Genomic DNA, 25,826 nt, shown 5'->3' with positions numbered 1-25,826 from the left:
TCAACAAAACTAATTTCATCTGCAGTGACCCTATTTCCAAATAAGGTCATATTCAAAGGTACTGGGTGTTAGAATTTCAACACTTGGATTTTGAATGGGACACAATTCTTGTACATAATGATACTTTATCTCCAATGCCCTATCATTTGTGTAACCACATCTTTCTCATCCTCCTAGTCTCTGCGTAAATGACACTTCAGAGAACCTTTCCCTGACTACCCTTAGCTAAAGTTGCCTCCCTTTCCTCAATTATTGTCTATCTCAGCTTTCTGTTTCCTTTACAAATTTTTTTTCTTGAATTTTCTTTCTGCCACTCTTTTCCCACTGCTTTGCTATAGACTTTGAGTCGTATTATCATCGCCATCTTAGTCATCCTTGTATCCCTAGTGCCTGGGAGAAAGAACATGTTCAGAAAGTACTTGTTGGCTGAATGTATAATCCCTAAGAACATAGCTCAGTACCTAGTACTGAGTAAGTACTCAGTAAATGTTTGTGGAATGACATATGAATAAATTTCAGTCTTGACAGGCCTACCTGTTAAAATCTATCTAAGTAACTGTTAATTGTGATAACCTGGGATCTCCACCATATAGGGACCTGACAGATGAGTGTTTCTCCTAGTGGGAGTTGAGTTCACTGGGGGTAGAGAAATTGTTGCCAGAGACTTGTAGCTTTCCTTTCTCTGCCTGCAGCTGGCTAATGTCCTTCAGAATCAGGCGGTGAAAGGAAGAGCTGCTGGAGCACTCCTGAGAGCCGTCTTCAAAGGTAACAATAATTCCAGCCACTTCCATCCCCTGAGTTCACTGGTAGATTGGTTTACTTTTGGCACATAATGCTACTTTTTTACTGTTTGAAGCCCCACCGAGACTCTTCTGTGTTTGGGGGATTTTGCAGAATCAACTGAAGCATCAGTCACTTTACTTTGGACTTAAATAATTTTACCGAAGGGGGTTGAAATGGCTACCTGAGATTGTATTGCTGGTTTGGGGGCCCATAAAGGATGTACTTCATAAAATCCTCTTGGGTTTACTTGTGCTTTTACAGTGGTGGAGAAGAACAGTATTTGTACTTAACTGGTGGTTAACAAGGGGCTAGGGAGCTCTGGGGTTTAATGAAATGGAGTACCTTGGATGACTTAGGTAGATGATCTAAATTCCTAGCAGGGCATTGCATATTTGTTTCCATATCTCCAATAAGGGCCAGTCCTACATTGTTGCAGATTGTGACTGACAGTAGTTTAATAAATTGTGGTAGGATAAAATCCTACAAGGGAAAATTTTGAAGTAGCTTTAGACTGTTAGCTAGTTATTTGAACATGATTCATTTTTCTCTTCCTCTCCTGCTAAATTAATTAGGTCTCTGCCACAGGGTCCAAAAACACATCTCCCTATTCATGAAAACTTCCAAAATTGGTTGAATCAGCCTTTATGGAAATTTACTAAATGACTATTTTGTAGAAATATTAGAGAAAAGGAAATAATGAAAGAAGCAGCTGTGTATATACTTACACCAGTAAGTAAAAGAAATTAATTTTTTGGACAGACACACGTAGGACAGATATATCATAGTTCCCACTTTTGTAACCGTATTTTCACACTACTTATAAACGTAGATTTGGGAAACCAAGTTTTAAAGTAGCATGAATTATCAAGTATTTGTGGAAACTACCTCCTAAATCATTTTAATTTTGTTAAATTGATAGTGTAAAGGACCGATATTTAGCTAATGATATTTTTAAAAATTGAGATACCCACATACTAAAAAATTTACTTTTTTAAAGTATACAATTCTGTTTTTGAGTTGTGATCAGCATATACAGTTGATCCACTTAAACTAACAGATGAGTTGTTTCCCTTTTGTTGCTTTCAAGATTCTCTCTGTCATTTACTTTGTTTTTAAATCTGTAGTTCTGTGTCACTAAACAGAGCACTTGTTCTGTCTAGAACTTTCAATGTAATGTTGAATAGAAGGGGCAAAGGTGGGTATCTTTATATTTTTCTTGATTTCGTGGAAAAGCCTTCAGTCTTGAATCGTTGAGTGTGATGTTAGCTGTGGGTTTTTTACCTATGGCCTTTATTATGATGAGGGGTCTTTGATTTTGACAGTTTGTGATATGTGTCTAGGTGTGGTTCTTAGAGTTCATTGAGATTCTTGAATGTGTAAGTGCTTTTCATTAACATTGGGAAGGTTTTGGTCATTTACTTCTTTCTACCCTCTTCTGTCTTTCCTTCCGGCTGTGTTGATACTCACGATGGTGTCCCACAGGTCTCTGGGGCTCTGTCTGTCTTTTTCTTTTTGTCCCTCAGACTGGATAATCCGGGTAACTACCCTCCCTTCAAGTTCTCTAATTCCTTTTTCTACCATGTCAAATCTGTTGAGCCCCCCTATACTGGGTTTTTCAGTTATTGTACTTTTCAGTTCCAGAATTTTTATTTGGTTCTTTTTAATAATTTCTACCTGTTGATATTCTCTATTCAGTGAGACATCACTCCTGTATTTTCCTTTAGTTCTTTAGATATGGTTTCTTTTTGTTCTTCGAACATAATTGAAATAGCTGATTTAAAATCTCTCTAATTTAATCTAATGTCTGGGCTCTCTCAAAGACAGTTTCCTTGATTTGTTTTTTTTCCTGTTTTGGGGCCATATTCTCATTTCCCTTCAGGTCTTATAAATTTTTTGTTGAAAACTGGACATATTAGATGATACTTCATGGAAACTCCAAAAGTCAGATATCAGTGTCCCCGCCCCTCCCACATTCCCACCCCAGACATCTGGTGCTGTTCTCGTGTTCCTTTTGTTTTTATAGTGGCTCTTCTGAAGAGTTTTATAAAATATGTATATTATTTATTGTGTACAGGCACCACTGTGTATGGCCACTGAAGTCTTGGGTTAACTTTGTGTTCAGTTAGTGACTGGTTAAGGATTTCCTCAGATGCCCAGAACCAGTGAGCTTCCCAGTCTTTGCTGAGGGGCCCTGCGCGTGTCGGGGGCACACTCGCAGTGCTCAGCAGGTAGTCTGTAACTCCTTACAGCCTTTCCGCTTGTGCCGAGCCCACGGTCAGGCAGAGGCGAGAGCGAAGGCTCCTGGTGGGTCTGGCCTGGCCATGTGCAGTCCTGAGTATCTGCCTGGCTGTCTAGATTCCCAGGAATATGTCAGAATGTTTCAAAACCCCCTATGCACATATTTTCCAGGATTTCCTTGAAAAGTGTTTGGTTAGCTTCTTGCTTGTCCAACTGCTGTTGCTCCCTCAAGGCAGCTAAAATACTAATCAGCTAACTGACTTAGACAAAAGCCCTAGGTTAAGACTGTGTGCACTGGGCAAGTTCTAAATCACGTAAAATAAAGACAAGTTTAAATAAAGACAAGTTTTGCTAGTGAAAATTGCCAGGGAGCAGCCTGATAGATCATATAATGACAAATGACTGTTATCTAGGAATTGGGCTTTGGAGGAGGCTGAACCATATTCTGTCCCCTCCAGAGGCCGCTAGACATTGACCTTAATCACGACAGGGAGGCTGTTGGTTTTAAAGACTACTAGGCTGGGTGGTGGGTTGGGGGGACGGGGCATGTTAAAACATCACAGAGTTGCTGTTCTTACTGAGATTCAGCTGCTCTTCTTAAGTAAACACTTCCTGGATTGTTACAAGCCTTTGGTTAATTTCCAGAGTTCTGAACAAGTTGTTTCTCACAATTTTTGTTAGTGTTCTTACTGCTTTTATGAAACAGGATTTTCTAAAGTCTTTATTACTCCACCATTCCTGCTGACTTCACTCAGTGGTGATGTTTTGAAGTGAAGTATGTTAAAGACATTGAATTTGGGTTACTGGACCCAAAAGGGGCTATATTAGAAGGTATCTCTCCTGTCCTATGGAATTTTTTTGAAAATTAATGAGTAGCTGGGAGATGACAATTCGGTCATCTACCTAATTTAAATTTTTCAAAGTACCTGTGTATTGCTGTTCTAAACCATAGTGTAATCAGTAGTTTGATAATTCTTTTTCTGTATTAAACTATAGAGCTATTTGTCTTTCCTCTGTGCTCTTCAACCGTGTAAGACTTCTTCTTTTTTTCTTTGTTTCTGTACCACCTTTTTAAAACAATAAGGTTCTCCCTGCTCTGAGGAAGATGGAGCTCTTAGGAGACTTAAGGTATATACTTGTTGTATCCAGTTGGTGGAATCGGGGGATTTACAGAGAGAAGTAGCATCTGAGATCATAGGATTACTAATGTTGGAGGTGAGATGGAAAACAAAATCTTCTTTGGTTTTGGGTAACTTTTGGGAGGTTTGTCATTTGTTGAGGGAAGGAAAACCAAACCTAGCATAGTCCTATTTATGAATAAGAGCTACTGTTAAAAAACAAAATAGTTGATAGATGGACCATAAACCATTTAGATGGTTGCATTATGTTCCTGGTATCATGGACATGTATCTATTTGAAGAGTTGGCATATTTGAAAACCTAGGGAACTGGTGGTGCATTCCGACCTTTGGAAACCCTTTACAATTGTTAAGTTTGTACCAGAGCAGAACAATTCCTTGAATCCCCTAGAGGACCAGTTCTGGGTTTCAATGCTAATTCCATTAATTCAGCAAAAGACTCTCATTTCTTTGGAAGAGATAACAAACAGATTTATATTTCTGTTTAACATTTTCTTTATCTCATCAATGTTTAGGCCCCCAGTTTTCCAGGAGTACTACTGATTGAGTTAGCCAATGAGTTCATTGGTGCTATCAAACAGGGCAGCCTCAAGAATGGAAAATCTTTGGAGTTGTTACCCGTCATCCTCACTGCCCTTGCTACTAAAAAGGAAAGTCTGGCTTATGGAAAAGGTAATTTCTTCCAATTTTAGTGGCCCTGTCTCTATTCGGTTAATCAGGTTTATTTCTTAGTGTATTTTGCATTTGTAGGTGAACTGAGTGGGGAAGAATGTAAGAAGCAGCTGATTAGCACCCTCTGTTCTGGCACGTGAGTCTTTCTAATTAATATATAAAACTTTCTCAGGACTACAAGTGACCAAAAAAAGGATTGGCATTTATTTTAGGAATTTATATCACTGAAGTTTTCAGTCTGTTTTTTGTTTACAATGTGCCACTATAAGACCATTTAGTCTGTGATGAATTTTTGAGAGATTATTTATATATATTCTGTGTTCTAAGACTATATAGGTTTTATTTTACTTGACTATCCATCTTAACATAGCAGTTTAGTCCTCTAGCATTACTTGGAGTCCCAAGGCCCTTAAGTCTGAGAAGTTCCCCTGCTGCTGTGTCTTTTATATTTTTTTAAGGGAGTGGGGTATGTAAATAATATTTGCATCTTTAAACCAGAAATATAGGAATCTACCTCAAGGAAAGACTCCAACATATACGAAAATCCTCATACATGAACATACTAAATACATAAATTGGTGACCAACTTAAGCATACAGTAATAGAGACATGTACGTTATGGTATGTAAGTTCTGTAAGTTAAATTGTATAATACTGTGATTGTGCTTGGATAGAGTAAAAAGAACCAGAAGGTAATACCCAAGATTATGTAAGCCAGAGATAATTGCTTTTATGGTTTCTTACAAAAGATCCCTTACATAAATAATTTTAGGCATGTATCAGCATATGGGTATTTAACCATTTTATTCATTTGTTTTTGATTTCACAAATGTTTAGTCAGTATACATTGCTATATACCTTGCATTTTTCATTTAATAGATCTGTTCATGTCAGCACATGTAACTGCATCATTCTTTTTAACAATTCCATAATATTTTGTTATATTATTAGCCTAATCTCCAATTGTTAGGTTGTTTATATTTTGCTATTATAAAAAATGTTGCACTGAATATCCTTATATATCTAGGTAACCCTTTATAAGCATGTACATGGGATATATTTATAATAGTAAATTGAGTGTGTCTGTGGTTATGTCCATTTTTAAAGTTGGCGAATATTGCCAACTTGTCTTCCCAGAGGGTTTTATAAGTGTAGACTCCCTAAAACAGTGAAGAGTGTTTTCCAAAGTCTCACTCTTCCCAAAGTCTGTATATCATCAGACTTTGATTTTGCTAGTCTGACAGGTTAAAAACAGTTATTTCATTGTTTTAAAATGTCATTTCTTTATCCTTGTTTCTCAGTGGTACCAAATCAAATTTGAAATGACCCCAGTTTTTTTCCTTTTTACTAATTTTACAAAATATTATGCAAACAAGTTAAAATGAGATAAACTTTCATATTCCATGTCATTTTCTTTAACCAGATGGGATCAGCAATATGTAATCCAGCTCACCTCCATGTTCAAGTAAGCATCATTGTTCCCTTTTCTCTGTATCCTTCTGTGTGAACTAAATTGAAATGTACCAAGTTCAAACACTACTCTCCCCCGAGTAAGAGTCCCTCAAGTAAGGTATCTCGGTTTTCCATTACAGGATTTCCCCACCTCTTTTTGCTTTAATTGTTTACTTAAACTAGAACTATGATTATTTTCCAAGGTGACTTCGCTTACGTAAGGTTAGAGAAAAATCAAAAGGGCAGCTGTGATCTTCTAGTGTCTCCCGACTTAGGCTCTGGCCTAACCGGGCCCTGGTCTCCAGAGTCTTTGATCCACAGGGATGTCCCCCTGGCTGCAGAAGAGGTGGAGTTTGTGATGGGAAAAGTGTTGAAGATGTTCTCCAAATTGAATCTCCAAGAAGTACCACCTTTGATATATCAGCTTTTGATTCTCTCCTCAAAGGTATAAATAAAAGTTTTTTTTTTAAGTTTTATTGAACTTTATTCACATTGATTCATCCCCTAATACTAGCCAACTGAGACCAGCATTTGCACTCAAGATTTAAATTCTGTCAAGTGCTAGTGGCATATACACAAATAATTTAGGATTTTTTTCAGTAACCAGTAGATAAAAATATTTCTCATGTTTAATAATGTTTATAACCTTGTTCAGGTGATCATTACATTATTTTCCACATTACATTTTCTATTAAGTTCAACAATTTTCTTCTATTTTGACTCCATATCTTCTCATAATAATAGGACACATAGTTCAAAACATTAAAACTAGCTCATGGACAGATTGTAACCTCACTAGTGGAAGTAGGGATTTACTAATATGAACCACTGTGTTGTATATTTGAATCCAATCAAAGATTACATATCAGTGATACTTCAGTAAAAAAGAAACATGAACTTTGAAAATAAGATACTCTATACTTAAGGTAGCAGGTATAGAGGTACATCTAGGAACGCTAAAATTAATGCATGCTGACTTCAGTATAACTGCAAGAATGGACGCTTGAGCACAATTAATTAAAAATATCTTATTCAATTAAAAAAAAACTAGCTCATGGTATTAGACTGTTTAAGAAATCCTAGTTTGAGAATTAAAGAACTGACTCTGGAGTACTTAAAATGATGGTTCTATGTCATGGTCCATGTATATAAATTAGCTAAATTTTAAACAAAAATGTTGAAGTCTAAGTTACCTTACTCGTTCAGAAGAAGAAATCTCTATTCTTTTTACACAGACATCAGAAAGTTCACGGTACTTTCCTGATAGAAGATACTTTTCTCTTAACACAATTTTATTTATTATTGTTACCTGCCTTTAAACTGCCTGCTACTGACTGCTATAAATGCAAAATAACGTTTTCTTCTAATTTTCTAGCTGCAGTGTTGACTAAGGTACTTATTTATTATTTATATGGATGTATATGTCATGGTCAGTGAAGAAGAATATTGTCCACTTTGAATTGGACTTGTTTGTTTTTCAAATAGCAAATCACTAACTGGTATGCAACTTGGATAGCCCAGTTTTTTTTCTTTTTTAGTTTCAAAGCTTTTCACTGCTTTTTTCAAAATGAAAAAGATCTTACGCTCCTTCAATAAAGTACTTACACAATGACAATGTAAATTGTGGGCCAAAATATTGTTCATTCATGAGGGTTAAACTACTACACATTTATGCTTACATTTCTCTCATGGGAAACAACTTTTTCAACTAGAGAAGTTCCTTTTCCTTTAGTCTTATGGACTCAACTTAATTCCAGAGTTACTTAGGTTAGTACATTCTCTTCCCACCCCACTTCAGTGAGGTAATTTCATGTCTATAATATAGTTAGATTCTCTTGTCATATTCTGCCTTCATTTCAAGGATCCCTGGCCTCCTGCATTTTAAAAACGTGCATATATTAAGTTTCATTCGGTGCTATAGAATTTTATGAGTTTTAACAAATGTATAATGTTACTCATCCACCATTAAGATTTCATACAGAATAGTTTTTTTTTTTTTTTTTTTTTAACTCTAATTGAATGACCAGTTAGGGTCATTCAACTTACACTCTTGGTTTATATACTGAAGTATACAGATGATAACATTTCATGAATGATGATTTTACCTAGTCAAAAGGTCATGTTTCTCAGCCAGAGAAAACATACATTATCTCTTGTACTACCCCATTTAGTCTGTATGTGCGTGTGGTAGTACCAGACCTAGAGATCTTGGAGTCGACTGTAGGCCCCTTAAAGTCTGGCATTAAGATGTATTTCAAAACCCAATTTCAGCCTGAAAGGGTTCTATACATTCTTAGTGTGGTTTTAGGTTGTAATTTATTTACCTATTTAAATTTATATTTGAGGATCCTTTAAGCTGAAAAGTAGTTTTAAGATTTTCCTGCCTTTTATGGAGAGACCTTACCTATTTTGTATTTTTTCAGGGAGGCAGGAAGAGAGTTTTGGAAGGAATCATAGCTTTCTTCAGTGACCTAGATAAGCAGCACAATGAGGAGCAGAGTGGTGATGAGTGAGTAACACTATAGGAATAGTCGTTTTTACAAGTTCATCTTCTCTTTGCGTATTTTAGTTCTTCATTGTTCCCTAATCTTTAAGCCCCTTCCTTCACCTCAGCACAGACCTTCCCTGATCCTTTCCTAGCTACTTAGTCGTAAAGCTAAAAGAATAGTGCGGCCTCTTCAACTGTCATCTGCACCTTTCCAGGAAAATAGCAGTGATTATTCTGTAAGTCGCAAGTTTAAAAGCTACTTGTTAAGTATCTGCTCTGTGCCAGGCACTATTTGGCCCTGGGACTACAGCGATGAACCAGTCAGACGAGGTCCTTGCTCTCATGGAGCTTAAAGTCTAGTGGGAAGAGAATAGAAAATAAACAGCTAAATAAAAAGAAAAGTATTAGATTGGAAAGTGCTGTGTAGCTAATTCACGTGGATGGTGAGATAGTGACAGCATAGCTACTTTAGATTGGGTGGTCAGAGGAAATCTCTTAGAGAAGGTGCTATTTTAATTGAAGCCTGAATAATAGGAGCCATAATATGTAAATCTGGGAAAAGAACGTTCTCAGTGGAGCAATTAGTACAAAGGTACAACACAGCATGGTATGTCTTGAAAGAGTTTTTTTTAAAACACATATTTGCAGAGTGCTTATTCTGTGCCAGTTGCCGTTCTAAGCACTTTAAACCTCACAGTAGCCCTGTTTTGCCTCCATTTCATGGATGCAGAAACCCAAGGCACAGAGAAGTTATGGAATTTCCTAAGGTTGTGTAGCTGTAAAGTGGTGGAACTGGGATTTGAATCCAGGCACTTTGGCTGCGGAGTTGATGCTATTAATCCTATTGCAGCCTTGGCTTCTAATCTAGAGTAACTTAGTTATTTGGCTTGAACAATTGATTAGAATGTGGTCTTATATACTGAGTTAGGGAAGAGTAGATAGAAAAGCAGGTTTAGGCGACAATGAGCTCAGTTTTTACCATATTAAGTTTGAGGTGAATATTGGCATCCCATATGGAATTGTTAAGCAGACAGTCTAGAGTTAATAGGGAGAGGTCAGGACTAGAGATACAGAGGACTATAGCCGTGGCCCTGGATGGGGCATGGGGTCCCCTGGGAAACCGTGAGGAGAAAGAAACCCAGCACTGAGCACAGAGGCATTCCACCATTTAAAGGGAGGATGAGCCAGTGAAAAAGATTGAGAGGAGGCCAGTAACAGTGACCCAGAAGCTAAGGGGGAAAACTGTTTCAAGAAAGAAATGGTTAATTACGTCAAATCTGCTGAGCTGGTATGTTGGGACCTGATTATTGGTTTCAGCAACATAGAAGTCATTTATAACCTTTGGAAGAATAGTCAAATGGCATTGACTGGAGGGTCGGGAGGGAAGAGAAGTCTAATCGAATTGAATTTGACTGGGAAGAGGTGCAGAAGTGAAAATAATGTCTATAGATAATTCTTTCAGGAAGTTTTATTGTAAAATGGGGCAGAGAATGAGCAGTAGAATTTGTACTTACTGCCTGCCTCCAGTGATAGTATGATTTCAGCTTGAGTTGGTCTGTTTGTTCGTTGAGCCATCTGCACTATTGTCTCTTGCTCAAACTATAGCTAATACCTTTCTGTTGAATCTTTTAGGCTGTTGGATCTTCTTACCTTGTCATCAGGTGAACTTCGTCATGTGGAAGGAACTGTTATTCTACACATTGTGTTTGCCATAAAATTGGACTGTGAATTAGGCAGAGAACTCCTAAAATACTTAAAGGTAGCATCAAACGTTTAAGGTGATCCAAGATCTCTTTATGAAACGGGGGTGTTTGAACTCAAAGCTCTTTTATGCCAATTGATGCCAGGAAACAAATAGAAATATTATAGAATGACACCGGGTCTAAAGGATCCCTTTACTTTGAAAGTGGAAAATGCATGTTGTCATCACATTCTCAAGCAAGTTCCATTTAAAACCATACCTTAAATGTTCTAGTGCTTAAAAAAGAGATGAGGACTGTTCAGCAAGGAAACTCAGAATTTAATCTTAACTACATCATGATCTTATGTGAGCTAAACCTTGACCTCTGTTTCCCCATTTATGAATGGGGGTATTAATGCCTATTTTTGTGGTACGGGTTTTATAAAGCTAAGTCACTCATCATTAAATATTTATGGAGTAGTTAGATAAAAATCAGAAGTGTTTTAAACTCCTAAAGAAAAGTAGTGTACAGATAAGGGACCTATTTTTTTCCTCCAACATTTTATTTTGAAATTTTTAACCCACAGAAAAGTTGAAACCTTGTAGCACAATGAACACCTGCACACCCTTCACAATCTAAATTCACCAATTATTAAAATACTTTGCCACATTTGCCTTATCTCACTTTCTCTCTCTCAGGATTTTTTTTTCATTATTTTTTTCTGAACCATTTAAAAGAAATTGTGACACTTCAATGCCTGTATACTTCCATCTGCGTATCCTAAGAGTAAGGATTTGTGTCGTCTAACTGAATCTTTGGAGTAATCTAGCCCAGTTTTCGTGTGTCTCACGTTGTATTTGTCTGATTGTTCCCTTGTGATCAGATTCAAGTTAAACGTTTCTGATACGTTCACAGTGATGCGTTCACCTTCTCTTGTGGTGGTCAGCAAACTTGGTAAAGGGCCAGATATTAACTACTTCAGGCTTCGCAGGCTGTGTGGTCTCTGTCACCGCTACCCAGCTCTACCATTGTAGCAAAAAAGCAGCCAGAGATGAAGGAGTGTGTGTACCTGTGTGCCATTGAAACTCTATGGGCACTCGAATTTGAATTTAATTTACATATGTCATAAAATATTATTCTTGGTTTGATTTTTTTTCTGCCAGTAATTGAATATGTAAAAAACAGTCTTAGCTCATGGGCTGTAAAAACAAATAGGCAGTGGGCTGGCTTTGGTCCATAGGCTATAGTTTGCTAAGCACTGCTGTTGTATTGCTGTTGTATACATGGGAAGGCTAATAGTAGCAAGCTGTCTTACTACTAGTGATGCTAAAACATTTGGGTAAGACAGTGACCATGAGTTTTCTTCATTTGCAAAGATAAATGTTTTCCTTTGTAATAAGAGAGTAATTAATGGGATCATAACGTGAGGTCATGTGAAAATCCTTTTCCTCATCCACCTTTAACACAGTGGTTTTTGTTTTCCCAGCTACTGACAATTCTTGGCCTAAATCATAATTGTTCTGGGAGTTGCAAAATAGTAGACTGAAAACCAAAAACTTCAAATTCTGTCTTTCCTTCTACATCATTAGCTGGTTTTCCTTTGTGGAGAGCTTCCCTCTTCCTGTTGTTCTGAGTATCACCCTTGAACCTTTTTAAATTTAGTGTGCTCACTATGCATTACTCAAAGTGACCCATATGTGACCAGCTGGATCCTTTAGGTTGGCTCATGTGTCCGTCTCACCAACCCTATCAGCTCTTTGAACATTTCTGTGGCATAAGCTCTCCAAGGCTCGCTTTGTCCTTCCCTTGCCCCATCCTGATAGCAGCCATTTCCCCAGTGAGTCCTGGGTCCCTTTTGTAGGAAAGGATATTTACAGACCATTATTGGAACTAGACTTTAAAGCTCCTTCACCTTCTCTGAATGTGTTTGCTCTTCTTTTTATTTAGATTTATAGTAACTATAAACTTTAAAAGACTATATTGGTCTTTTAAAGAACCAGCTTTGTATTTTTTTAATCTACTCCACTGTTTTATTTTTGTTTGTTGGTTTTCTGTTTTATTCATCTTTGATTTTATATTCCTTTTTTCTTTTGTTTCTTGAGTATCGTTTTTTTAGGTTTCAAAGACCTATTTTTTAAACTTTGAGGTAATATAACACACAACTTGCCTATTTTAAGTATGCAATTCAGGGATTTTTTTTTTTATAGGTTTACCTAGTTGTGCTCCCATCACCATAAGCTGGTTCTAGAACATGTTCATTACCCTGTAAGATCTTCATGCCCATTTATAGTTACTACACAGTTCCATCCCCAGACAACCACTAGTCCACTTTCTGTCTATTAATTTTTCCTTAGACATTGCATATAAACAGAATCATACAATATATATTTTGCGTATGGCTTCTGTTTAGCACAACGTTTTCAAGGTTCACCCATGTTGTAGCATGTGTCGACATTTCATTCCTTTTTATTGTTGAATAAATACATTGGATATATCAATTTGTTTAGCTGTTCGCTAGTTGATAGACATTTTAATTTCCACTTTTTGGCTTTTATGAATAATGCTGTTATGAACAGTGACGTGAAAGTCTTTCTGTAGGCATCTGTTTTCATTTCTCGAGATACCTATGAGTGGAATTTCTGAGTTGTATGATAAATTTACATTAGCAATTTAAGAAACTACTAAACTTGTCTCCAAAGTGACTGCATCATTTTACATTCCCACCAGCACTGTATGAGGGTTCCTGTTTCTCCACATCCCGACCAACATTTGTTAATGTCTTTTTTATACCTGTTCCAGCATCTCATTGAGTTTTTACTTTGCATTCCTTAATGACTGAATTGAGCATCTTTTCATGACTTATTAGCTGTTCTAAATCTTCTTTGATGAAATATATGTACAATCTTTTGCCCATTTTTAAAATTCTTACTGAATTTTAAGAATTCTTTGTATATTCTGGTTACAAGTCCTTCATCATGTATGTCATGAGCAAATACTTTTCCCAGTCTGTGGCTTGTCTTTTCATTAACTGTGTCTTTTGAAGCACACAATTTGAATTTTGATGATGTCCAATTTATCTGTTATTTTCTTACATAAATGAGGCTTTGGTATTACATTTAATAAATCTTTGCCTAATCCAAGGTCTTGAAGATTTTATGCTGTTTCCTTTTAGTTTGAGCTCTCATACTAAGGTTTCTGGCCCATTTAAGGACTTGTTTTAAAATAGACTATGCTATACTTTTAAAATGTGAGTACTAACTCCTTTTTGGTTAATCTGTTGTAGACAGGACAGCAAGGAGATTTCCGTAATAATGTATGTCCCTTCAGCATTGCCGTCCTGCTGTCTCTCTCAAGAATACAAAGATATAAGGAACAGGTATTTATTAATGATTTCTTGGTTCCTTCTGCAATTGATGAAGAATATAAGAGCCTTTCGTTTTCTTCTTTTCCTAAATAATTCCATCCCCATCCTGCCAGCAGCCAGTTGCTCTCTAGGACATGTAGGCCTCACTGTTGTCTGGGGGCTGCTTGATGACTTCCTCGGGTACCTGGTTTACACTTCCGGTTCCTATTGTGTAGTAGGCCAAGTGCTGAGGTGGGAATGAGAGTGGAAATATATATTACACAGTCCGTGTAGCAAAAATGGGAAGTTTAGCTGTGTATTCACCAGCAGTTTTATTCTGTTGGTAGCTTTCCAAGAAATTTTCAGGATCAAGTTGAAATAAATGAGAATAGGTTAGTTGCAAGGATGAAAATATAAAATCCTTCATTGTTTTTTCTTATGTGTTCCCTGTTGTGAATACTATTTATTATATTGCTTATTTGGCCCTTTTTCTCTCAAGGAAGCCCTTCTTCAATTCTTCCAAGTTGCCACTGAAAGTCCTGATTTTTGTATCGTACTCTTCTAGTGAAACAGTTGTCGTGAGAATAAGTGTATGGCAGCAAGTAGAAATAATTACAGGGTTAAGACTGCAGCATGGGCTATCAGCTTTTGCTTCATTTTTCTGTTTCTTTTGTTATATTAGGTGTTTGACCTTTTAAAGGCTTTGATTATAAAAAGCTTTAAGGATCTTCAGCTTCTCCAAGGCTCAAAATTTCTTCAGAATCTAGTCCTTCAAAGACCTTGTGTTTCAACCATGATCTTGGAAGTGGTAAAGAATAGGTGAGTTTGTGAACCGTACCCCAGTAGGTTCATAAGGTATATAGTGTTAGAAAATGTAGCTTGGTGCCATACTTAACGGCCCATCGGAGAAAACTAATGATTGTGGCTGTTAACTTCACATATCAAGGTTTAATCCCATGGAAAATCAAGGTTTTTCTGTACTGGAAGATCTTTAAATCCCAAGGCCTGATTTATTGGCCAACACTTTTAACAAAAATACAAAACTAAAGTAGATAGTTTGTTCCTTTCATGATATTACAGCTCTTTGTTAGTTTGAGTCTTCATTACTTTTTTAGATGAGTAAAAAACATGAAAACTTTTATTTACTTTGACTATTGAAGTTTGGGACTGATAGGTGAAATTGAATTAGCAGTTTTAGAGTGTAATTTCACAGAATAGAAGATTTTGTTCAGCAGAAATGCTATAATTAACTGTGCTAATTAACTCTTGATACTACCAGGCAAATCCAAGTCTAAATACAGTAATATTCCACCAAAACACAGTAAGTGGGGTCCAAGAATTCAGTCACATAAAGTAGAGGCTGCATTGCCTAGCGGCGATTGAGTTGACAGGGGCAAGCATGTGAACCTGACCAGCTGGTCCTTCCTCGTTCATCCCCTTTGTTGTAAGGATTCATGTCTTCCTAAACTCTGTAATGATTCTCCCCTTTTATTTTCTTTGAGTAATCCCTTTTTCTCAGTTTTCTCCTATTAGCAGTTGGAATTTCTTTGTGTGCCATATCTCTTAAGTTTTCTTTCATGCTTTTCATATTTTTGTGTTATGTGAAATGCTACAAAAATCCCTTACCTCTTCTCATTAATTTGTTCTTCAGCTCTGTCCGTGGGTTTTTAACTTAAGCAGTTTTTCATGTCCAAAATTTCCAGTTGGTTATTTTTCCTTAACAGTATGTTTTCTGTTTCATGCTCTAATGTGCTTTCTCATTTCTTTGGGGATATTCATGAGACTTTTAAAATCTTCTGTTTGTTCCATTGACCTTTTCCCTTAGGTATTAATAGGTATTAATTTTCTTTGTTGAGTTCGGTACTTCTGTTTCAAGGTGGAAGTGTTTTCTTGTATGTGTTGATTATTGGTTGTCTCCTGTTACTGCTTTTGATGTCCACCGTTGGTCTTGAGAGTGCCTGTCTGTCAGCATCATCTACGTCTGTGATTTGAGGATAGTGGCAGGATGTGCCAAGAGCTCATCTTCCTGTGGGGTCTCCCTGAGCTCCAGCATGTTGACAGCCTCTCAGTGGGCTGCTCTGCCTCTAAGGCCCAAGCTTCTGTACCCACAGATCCCATCTCAGGGTGGGCCTCATTGTTGCTCACTTCTTGGCATAAACTGGGGTGCAGTGGAGTCTTGGAGAAGAAGGTAGAGAAGAATGCTGCTACCAAGCTGTTATGCTGGTGTATCCAACCAGTCACCACAGAGCTGCCCCAGGGTTCCTTCCAATTTCTAGTATGTCTGCCTTTGGTGTCTGCTTTTGGAGCCACCCTTCATTTTACACTATAGTCAGTGGCCCCCTCTTTCATTCTTAGATTTCACTTTTTAAGGATTCTTCATAATTTCTGATCAATCAGAAACACTTTATTTTTGCACATTATTGTGGATTGTGTGCATACACCATATATAGACATACACAGGTGTATCTTTTTAGTCATTGGTATGTATTTGGGATGGGAAGAAGAGAACATACGCTCAATCTATTGATCTCTAGAGTGTGAATACTACTAAAATCTCAAAATGTTGAGAGAATCTATTCACAAATCTCCTTCATTCTTTAGTGCTGTATTGTCATTTGTTGCTGTGTACCAGGTAGCTATAATGATACAAAGGTTATTATAAGCATATCACTTCCACTGATAGGTAACATTAAGTGGTATAAAATCAACAAGGATTCTATTCTTTACAAAAGGTTATTTAATTTTAATTGATACTTTTGAAATCAGATCATTTATCATCCATACTATAAATATGAATGTGATATAAATTTGAATATATGAATATATAAATACCAATATAAATATTCCTACTATTAAGTATTTACTGAGTGCTTTCTATATGCCAGGCTTGTGCTAGACTGTATGGGTAAAAATGGGACTAGAGTATGGTGTCTACCATAGAGAATCTCAGTCTAGTGAGGGAAGCAAATTTATAAGCATATTTTTAAGTGTTAGTGTTGTGGGGTGAACAGAGGTAGCAACTAACTAGTCATGAAATCTTGGTCAGTACTTGGAAATATTCCAGTTTCTTCAGTATATTTTTAAATACCCTGTAATGTCGGGGTTTTCCATTGTTCTTTCTCTCACTGAAGATTGCTTGTCTACCATTGTACTTCCAAGAATTCAGAATTTTGCCAGATTATCTGGGTCATGTTTGGTAAATACGTAACATGGCGATGAATATAAGGGTTCAGTACCTTAAGTTTTTCTTTTTAACTAAGCTTTGTTTTCTTGCAGTGTTCACAGTTGGGATTATGCTACTCAGAGCCTGGTAGAGCTTGGCCTCTTTTTAATGGATTTATATGGGCCAAAGAAGGTTCTAGATGGTATACTTAGGGAAACCACCTCAGGTCTTTCTAGAATGCCTAACCAGTATGCATGTAAACTGGGAGCTAATATCCTATTGGAAACTTTTAAGGTAAGACTCAAGTTGGGCAACTATTCCCTAATTTTATTAAATTGTATTATAAATAGGGCATGACAATTCCCTGGGAGTTTGGGGACAAGGAAATTAGAGTATATAGCCATTTCTGGGAACAAAGATTAGGATAGTAATTGAAACATTACAGAGATCCAGTTTGATGGAATGTTTACTTTCTCATTCTTCACTTCTATGTTTTTCATTCAAATTAATTTTCCTGTTTCTTAAAAGTTTGAATATAATTTAGCTTTCTCATGATTTTCTTTTCTAACAGTAAATCATTTTTTTTAATATGCTTCCCTTATACAAAAAATAATCTTTTAGGTGCCTAAAAAGTTTATTTTTTAGGTGGAACATCAAGCTTGACAAATCATGCTTATTAGTCATTATTTTTTAAAAACCCAAGATGGAGAATTTACATTTTTTAATTCATTATCATATTATAATTATCATCTCAATCTTAATCTCTGAAACAGCTTTCAAAAATTCTCTTCAAGTTAAAAAAAGCTAGATCATGTCTGAGTCTAAAAAACTTTGCTAGTGATTCCGTCATCTTGGTAACTCACTTGCTTAATGTAACCACTTGCCGAAATTGCTGAAAATATCACTTGGAGGCTAATTTAAATGTAATCAATTGTTCCAATCTCAAAGTAAATGCCATATAATAGTCCTTGAGAGTTAAGTGTTGTTAGATGATATAAATGACTTCTTAATAGTAATCTAAAGCATTCTTAGAATTCTAAGACTTCAATAACTTTTGTTTTTAAATAAATCTTTTTACAACTAGGGAGGTTCTATTTGATTACACAGATGCTGGCTTTGTCAAGGCATCTGTAGAGCAAGTAATCTATTACGACTAAATCTAATTATTAGTCTGAGGCCTGAAAGAAATCGGTTTGTACCCTAAAGTAAATAAGTTCAGGTAGGAGTTTTAACTAAAATTCAAGTGAAAATTGGAAACAAGTCTTTTTTTAGGCAGCTGCCGTACTTACAGAAACTGAGGACGGGTAGAGTTGAAGATTTTTTAGGTTTCTAGAAATTTTCATGGACTTTTACATTCTAAAATAAAAGTTATACATACTGTCAGAAATACAGATGTTGGCATTGGCATGTAAAGGATACTGAAGTAGAATTAATCCTGTCTGATGCTGGGCATTAATTACATGTAGCAGTACTTTCATGTGATCCCTCTCTTTTAGGCTGGTATACATGGTAGTTTGCCCTGCTAACAAATCATCTGAGTACAGGACGATGGTACAGTTGAGTGATTCTGTCTTTCCAGATTGATTCACATTGTATCTGTCTGAAATAAACAGTCGAGTTTTATCCAGACTTTGTTCTGCCTAATATGCACCATGGAATTGTAGCAGAAGGTCACCAAGGAATACATTGGTTTTTCTATTCTTTTTCAGATCCATGAGGTAATCCGACAAGAAATTCTGGAGCAAGTCCTCAGCAGGGTTGTAACCAGAGCATCTTCTCCCATCAGTCATTTCTTAGGTATTGACCTTTGAAAGGGTGGATCAAGTTTTCAGGAATATTTTCATTTAAATGTTGTAATGAAAATTTTTGGTCATGGTAAAAAAAAAAGCTTAACAATACAGAAGTTTAATGCAGTATGTTTGGTTATGATGCCAGTAAGGCAAACCATTTACCTTGTCTTGTCGAGAAGGAAAGGAGCAGATGACAATGCGAAGCGCCCGTCTTGCACGGGCTCCCCCTCTCGTTGGGGTGGTTCCCGCAGGAGTGCCGCCTTTGTGCTACTGCTCACCCGCCCTGTTAGCCCTTCACTTTCTGCCTTCAGTCCCGTCTCTTAGGTCGCCTTTGAATTTGAAGTTCAAATACATACCTCCTGCTGCCTGAACCCACTGGTCTTTCTCTAGCCACCAACTTTCTTTATTTCTTTGTCGTTGACACTGTTTTTAACACCCTGAAACTTCCTTCGATGGGCCCTCGATGACTTAGCAGTTGCTTCTTCCCCTTCCTGTGATCAGTTCTTGTTTCTCCTTCAGTGATTCCTTTTCTTTCTTCTACCTTTAAATGTTATGGTTCAGTACTTGACATTTGATTCTGCTTTTTTCTTTACAGCTTTACTGAGGTGTAACTGAAGCACAGTAATGAAGCACAGATTATTCTACGTATTTAAAGTATAGCACTTTGATGACTTTTGACATATGTATACAGCCGTGAAACCATCACACCACAATCAAAATGGACACATCTGTCACCCATACATGTTTCCTGTTATCTCTTCATAATCTGGTCCTCTGTCCCTCTCTTCCTCCCTAACCTCCCATCTCCAGCCTACTCCACTTCATGTCATTAGAAATTAAATGCCAGTTTGGGAATTTCATATAAATGAAGTCCTATAGTATGCACTCCATTTTATGTCTGGCTTCTTTCATGCAGCATGATTCTTTCGAGGTTTTTCCATGGTTGTCACATGTATCAATATTTGGTTCCTTTTTATTGTTCATATTCCCTGATGTGGCTATAACTGCAATTTGGGGCTGTCCCAAATAAAGCTGCTATGAACGTTCCTGCAGAAGTCCTTCTGAGGACATGCACTTTCATTTTCTTGGGAAAACAGCTGGTGGTAGAATGGGTGCATCATGTGCTAGGTGTATGTTTAAAAGTTTTCCAGAGTGGTTGTACCATTTTACATTCCTACGAGCAGTGTTTCCAGGTGGTGCACATTGTGGGCCAGCACTTGGTATGGTCATCTTTTTACTGTAGTCGTTCTGACATGTGCATGCTGGTGTATCCTTGTGGTCTTCAGTTTCTCACTTGGACTTCCCCAGTGCCTAATGATACTGAGCATTTGCCGTGTTTATTTGTTAACTATGTATCATTGATCCACTATCTCTTTGAATCTTTTGTCCCTTTTTTATTTGAAATGTCTTTAGTTGAGGCAACTCATTATGAATTCTTTTTTTCAGACCTGCTTTCAAATATCATCATGTATGCACCCTTAGCTCTTCAAAGTTGTTCTTCTAAAGTCACAGAAACTTTTGACTATTTATCCTTTCTGCCCCTTCAAACTGTACAAGGGCTGCTAAAGGCAGTGCAGGTAAGTCTTCTGACCCTTAAGAGGGTTGCCAGAACTTAGGGTGAACGGTCTGATAGAAGTTTGATATACTTCATAAATATGTACATCTAAGAAATCCTATATTCCTTGATTCTAAGGCATAAAACTTTATATTGAAGGGCAGGCGCACTGAGCTGGATTCTGCTTTCCACATTTACCCCCTTTTCATAGCACTATTCTCTTGCCTTTGACTCATTTTCAAGTTAGCGAAGTAAGTGAAAGGAAAGGCTTTTAGAAAATTATTGAGGACAGTAGATTTGAAGGCATTCACAACTAGTTTCAATTTAGTATTTCAAAGGATACTATTGTCTTTATTATTAAATGTAATAATAAACATCAAAACATGTATGTAAAACAACCGAAGTTCTTAAATAAGGTAAATGGTAACAGTATTGGATAGAAATGAGCGAAGGCTAATAAACTTGTTCTATTTTTACCCTCTTCCCACTTTCAGCCCCTTCTGAAGGTCAGCATGTCAATGAGAGACTCCTTGATACTTGTCCTTCGGAAAGCTATGTTTGCCAGGTACGGAGCAGCCCAGGAGACCCTAGAAAGTAATGCTTTGTCCTGTTAAAGTCCCCTCTGCCATCTCATATAACCTGTTCACAGTGGTTCTGCAGCGTCCTAGCCCAGTAGAATACCTGCATCAAAGAAGGCCCTGTGCAAAGTGCTTTATCTCATTAGTCTTCAGAGCAGTCCTGTGAAGTGAGGATTCTTACACTTCCCATTTTACACATCAGGAAATTTAGCCTTAGAGAAGCAAAGTGACTTTCCAAAAAACAAACAGATAGGTGGTAGAGCTAGAATTCGAGCTACAATTCAAAAGTACTCTGCTATCCACCCCTAGAATAACCTTTAAGATAAGATCCCAGTGCCAGCTGGCAACAGTTCTGAGAAGGAAAATGCTTCAATTAAGAAGGAAATATTCAAGAAAGGAAGTGTAGTGAACATCACAATTGTGGTCTAGAGACTGTAAATAATAAAGTATTGAGAGGGCTCAGTTGTGTTTTGGCTTAGTCAATACATCCTGACCTCTCTTCCTTTATGTCTTAGTATGTAAACTAGAGATGATAATGACATCTCAAAAATACGAGACAAGTAATAGGTGCAAAGCGTTTGGTGCTTTAAGTATGAGATGCCCAGTTAAAATCACATTGGCTGTATTGCAGTGTATCATTCATGGACATCCAGAGGAACAGTAAATAGCCACATGCTATGATCCCTGTTCTAGAACAGACAGTTACTCCTTACCCAGAGGCATGTCTGACAAGCCAAGGTTATATGTTGTAACATCTATGCCATGAATGAATCACTGAGCCTCAGTGAGATGAGTGTATCATTTTTCTGGTCAGAGAGTGTACAGGGCACCAGATGCTGCAGTCCTCTACAAAGAAGGGTTCCTTCAGACGCACAGAAAATCACTGTAGTTTCCTTTGCTATTCGGCACTTACATTGTGATGTCAGCCCTTTGTACAGCCTTGCAGCATCTTACTCTCGTTCCCCGCGTGGACTTGTTAGAAGAGTAGAAGAAAGTACAGATAGTTACGAGATCACGTTCGAGATCATTAAGTAGATAATGAAAAAAATCAGCTCAATTCCTATACTAATTGCTGTGAATAGCTGGTGCCTTTTTGAGTATATAAGTACAGGTTTTTTTTGCTTTATTGTTATGCATATTCCTTGTTTACACATGTTCCAGAACTAACTTTTTTCTTACCCCGAAGCCTATTGTAAAATTAATACTGTTTGTTAATTATTTCTCTGTCTGTTCCTGAGCTAGGCAGCTTGATGCCCGGAAATCTGCAGTTGCTGGGTTTTTGCTGCTCCTGAAGAACTTTAAGGTCTTAGGCAGCTTGTCCTCCTCTCAGTGCAGTCAGTCAATCGGTGCTAGCCAGGTATGGAATGTCCACACGGGCTTGTGGTGTGTGCATTGAGGCAGGAATCGATGATGTCCGAGCTGTTTTCTTTTCCTCCTGTCTGGTTGTACAGATGATCCTGACACTGAAAGTTTGATGGTGGTGGTGGTGGTGATGATAATGTCTTAGCCAACACTTACTAATATCAGATTGGCTATATGCTAAATTGTGCTGTCCAGTATGGTAGCCACTAGCCTCAGTTTGGCTGTGCCACCGAACACTTGATTGATGTGTGGCTAGTCCAGATTGAGTGGTGCTGCGCAACTCATTTTTGGCTCTTGAAGACTTAATAAAAAAATAAAAGAATGTAAAATATCATTAATTTTTTGTTTTGATTACATGTTGGGTTAAATAAGAAAACTAGTTTCACCAGTTTCTTTTTCCTTTTTAAATTTGTCTACTTAGAAAATGTTAAGTTATATATGTGGCTTGCATTTGTGGTTTGTCATGCTAGACACTATGCTAAGTGCTTTATATTTATTATCTTATTTAATATTCACAGTAATTCTCTAAAGCTACATACTATTATTATCCCCATTTTTAATAGTTTATTTACTTTGTACTGAACATCTACTATACCCTGTAATTTGTGAAAACTCTTTTTACAATTAGGTGATTTGGGCTGTAGAGCAATAAAATTTTCTTTTAAAGTATGTACTATACAGTTTGTAAATAACAGACATGAATATAAAAGTTTCATTAGGAATCCTTATTTTATTGCTCTAGTATAACTATACAAAACTTGTATCTGTAATATATGGTACAGATGAGATATGGGGAACATGGATATCATTATCATCATCCCCATCTTAAGGATAAGAAAACTGAGTCAGAGAGGCTAACTAATCTGCCCAAGGTGGTAAAACCGATAACAGGTAGAACTGGGATTCGACCTCATCAGTATTAACCACTTGCTGTAATAAGGGTTAGGAAGTTTCGGTCTATGACTAACTGCTGAATCTATCATGTAGATCGAAGGGTGGCACTCTTTGTCATGTCCAATTCTAAACTAAAAGCTGCCTTTCTCTAAAGCTCAGGATTTTGTGAAAGCAAAAAGAGCTATATCTCTTCTAGCTACTGAAGACATTTAAGGAAGTCTTTTTAGGCCTTCTAAGTAAATCAAGAATATGAATGACTCCTGGATTCTGGTGGCATGAAATAGTCCGTGTGCCTTCCTAAGTAACTGACCTTACAAGGAAACCTTAAGGAATGGGGAAGAGTTAATTTTGTTAAAATGCTTGAAAATTCTCATTCCAAACAAAAATAAGAGTGACACTTATATAGGCCAGTGATGATGAGTATAAAGCTGTCTTAACATGTTTCAGCACATGGGGAAAGCTTGGTCTAAATTTCTCTAACCAAAAACATAGGCTCATTTTACCTCCCTAATGGCAAGTACTTTGGTACATAGACAAGAACTGTCCTCTCTTCCTTTCAGGTCCATGTGGATGTCCACAGCCGTTACAATTCTGTTGCTAATGAAACATTTTGCCTTGAGATCATGGATAGTTTGAGGAGATGCTTAAGCCAACAGGCTGATGTTCGACTCATGCTTTATGAGGTAAATCGGCAGAGTAGAAGGAATATAGCAGCAGCATCCCAACTAATAATCCTTTATAAATTAATATTTTTTTCTGATTATAAAATACAGTACATACACTCTTATTTGATGCAGTTAAGACTGACAGTGATCATTAGACAATAAGTTGTTTAAGGTAAGAAATCATAAACGGTAGTAAAACACCTTAAAATGTTTTAACTTGATTTGAAATATTTAAATGTACTATTAATTTGCCAGTCTTTTTAAGGCCAAGTCCTTTTGTTTTTGAGTTTAAGTCTGACATCTGGACTGCAGTGAGTCTGCAATTTATTAATGAATTCCTGTTTCACAGACAGATCATGACCTTAATTTATTGCCTGTAGTTTCAAGTTTTTGCTTAACTAAAGTGGGATAAAAACAAGACACTTCAGATACAGTTTTAATATAGAAACCTAGGTGTGTTCAGTTTTTTCCCTGATTTTTATTATTGTCTTACCCCAATTCATCAGAAATTAGTTTTAGAGACTTTCACTTCTTGTCTTTCCAGATCATTTGCACTGATTTTTAACAATTTACTGGATGCCTGATTAAATCACATAATTAATGACAGTACAATATAGCAAAAAAGAGTAGGACAGATACTACCGACTTTCATTGGCATGTAATTCAGCCAGTGGGAACAAAAGTGTGCAATGATGGAGGACACACAGCACCATCTCTAGTCTTTAGTATGCCATGTTACCTCAGCATGCATATTTCATAGGTGGACAGAGAGCAGTAGATAATTTGGCAAACACATTAAATAGAAGTAATTTCTAAGAGCAGCTATTATAGTATCTTCATTTAACATTCCTAAAATAACATCTAATGAGCTATGGTAGTTTCCAGGCACTGGATTTTTTAGGATTATTATGGAAAATATAGAAAAATATATTTTAAAATATTGTCATTAATTCCACCATTCATATATCCATATTTATGCAAAATAGGAATTTTAAGGTTTATATAGCTTTTATGTTGTAAACATAAAATGTCCTTTGACACATGATTTTTATTGCTAAATAATGCTCTTTATGGATATATGACTTATTTAACTTTTTTCTTTCTATTTGGACACTTATGTTTTCCAGTTTTTTGCTATGAATGAGTTGTGTCTGAATGTCTGACCACATTGCTGGGTTAAAGATCAGAACATATTAAAATCTATTTAACAAAAAATCTTTGTTCAGTATCCATTTGTGATAAAATCTCTAAGACACTCTGAACAAATTAACATTAGAAGGAAACTTCCTCAGCCTCATGAAGGTTGTCTGAAATCTACATCTAATGTAAATGGTGAAGGACTGAATGCTCTCTTCTACGGTCGGGAGCAAAGATACTTGCTCTCAACACTCTGTCCGACATTGTAATAAAGGTCCTGTCCATTGTAACAAGGCAAGAAAAAGAAACGTATACAGATTTGAAAGGAAGAAATACAGCTGTACATTATTTACATAGTACAATAGACAATACTGAGGAATCTACAGAAAGTGAGTTTGGTAAGGTTGTAGGATACAAGATCAATAACCATGCAAAAATCAATTCTATTTGCTAGCAGTGAACAATTGAAAATTGAAATAAAATAATATTTACAGTAGATAAAAATAACACACTTAAAGGTAGATTTAACAAATTATGTAAATGATCGGTACACTGATGACCTCAAAATATTACTGGGAGAAATTAAAGAAAAGGTAAACAAATGGAGAGACTGAAATGCTCACTGTTGTTAAGTCTCGGAAAGATCTATAGATTCAATGCAATCCCAACTAAAATCCTAGGCTTTTTTTTTTTTCTAATTTAAGAAGATACTAAAAATTTGATGGCATGTAAAGGATTTAAAATGATCAAGACAATTGAAAAACCATAAAGTTGGTCTGCCTACAGAAAGATTTTTGTTGTTAAATCTATCAGTCTTCCTTTGAGACATCTATTATTTTTATAAGTAAAGAGTCCATATCCTTCCAATGAATATTTGCTCACATTT

The 25,826-nt window shown here is 36.6% G+C and overlaps 1 protein-coding gene across 3 annotated transcripts in view; it reads left to right on the top strand.

The window, feature by feature from the left end:
• Positions 1-25,826, top strand: part of FANCI (FA complementation group I) — a 57,447-nt gene that overhangs the window by 5,853 nt on the left and 25,768 nt on the right. For all 3 annotated transcript variants that reach the window (XR_012127196.1, XM_017662000.3, XM_037000434.2), the window contains 16 exons: positions 693-765; positions 4,106-4,236; positions 4,675-4,831; positions 4,910-4,967; positions 6,255-6,296; positions 6,605-6,728; positions 8,707-8,792; positions 10,404-10,530; positions 13,737-13,829; positions 14,479-14,615; positions 17,073-17,253; positions 18,669-18,756; positions 20,196-20,326; positions 20,799-20,869; positions 22,125-22,239; positions 23,699-23,821. Coding sequence is in view for 2 of the 3 variants with exons in the window: in XM_017662000.3 (XP_017517489.3) it covers positions 693-765; positions 4,106-4,236; positions 4,675-4,831; positions 4,910-4,967; positions 6,255-6,296; positions 6,605-6,728; positions 8,707-8,792; positions 10,404-10,530; positions 13,737-13,829; positions 14,479-14,615; positions 17,073-17,253; positions 18,669-18,756; positions 20,196-20,326; positions 20,799-20,869; positions 22,125-22,239; positions 23,699-23,821 (1,737 nt within the window). In the remaining variant the exon portion in view is untranslated. The remainder of the gene's footprint in view (positions 1-692; positions 766-4,105; positions 4,237-4,674; positions 4,832-4,909; positions 4,968-6,254; positions 6,297-6,604; positions 6,729-8,706; positions 8,793-10,403; positions 10,531-13,736; positions 13,830-14,478; positions 14,616-17,072; positions 17,254-18,668; positions 18,757-20,195; positions 20,327-20,798; positions 20,870-22,124; positions 22,240-23,698; positions 23,822-25,826) is intronic.

This window comes from Manis javanica, chromosome 18 (genome assembly GCF_040802235.1).
Source record: "Manis javanica isolate MJ-LG chromosome 18, MJ_LKY, whole genome shotgun sequence".
Classification (NCBI taxonomy): Eukaryota; Metazoa; Chordata; class Mammalia; order Pholidota; family Manidae; genus Manis; species Manis javanica.
This window is presented reverse-complemented; position numbering and strand designations above follow the sequence as displayed.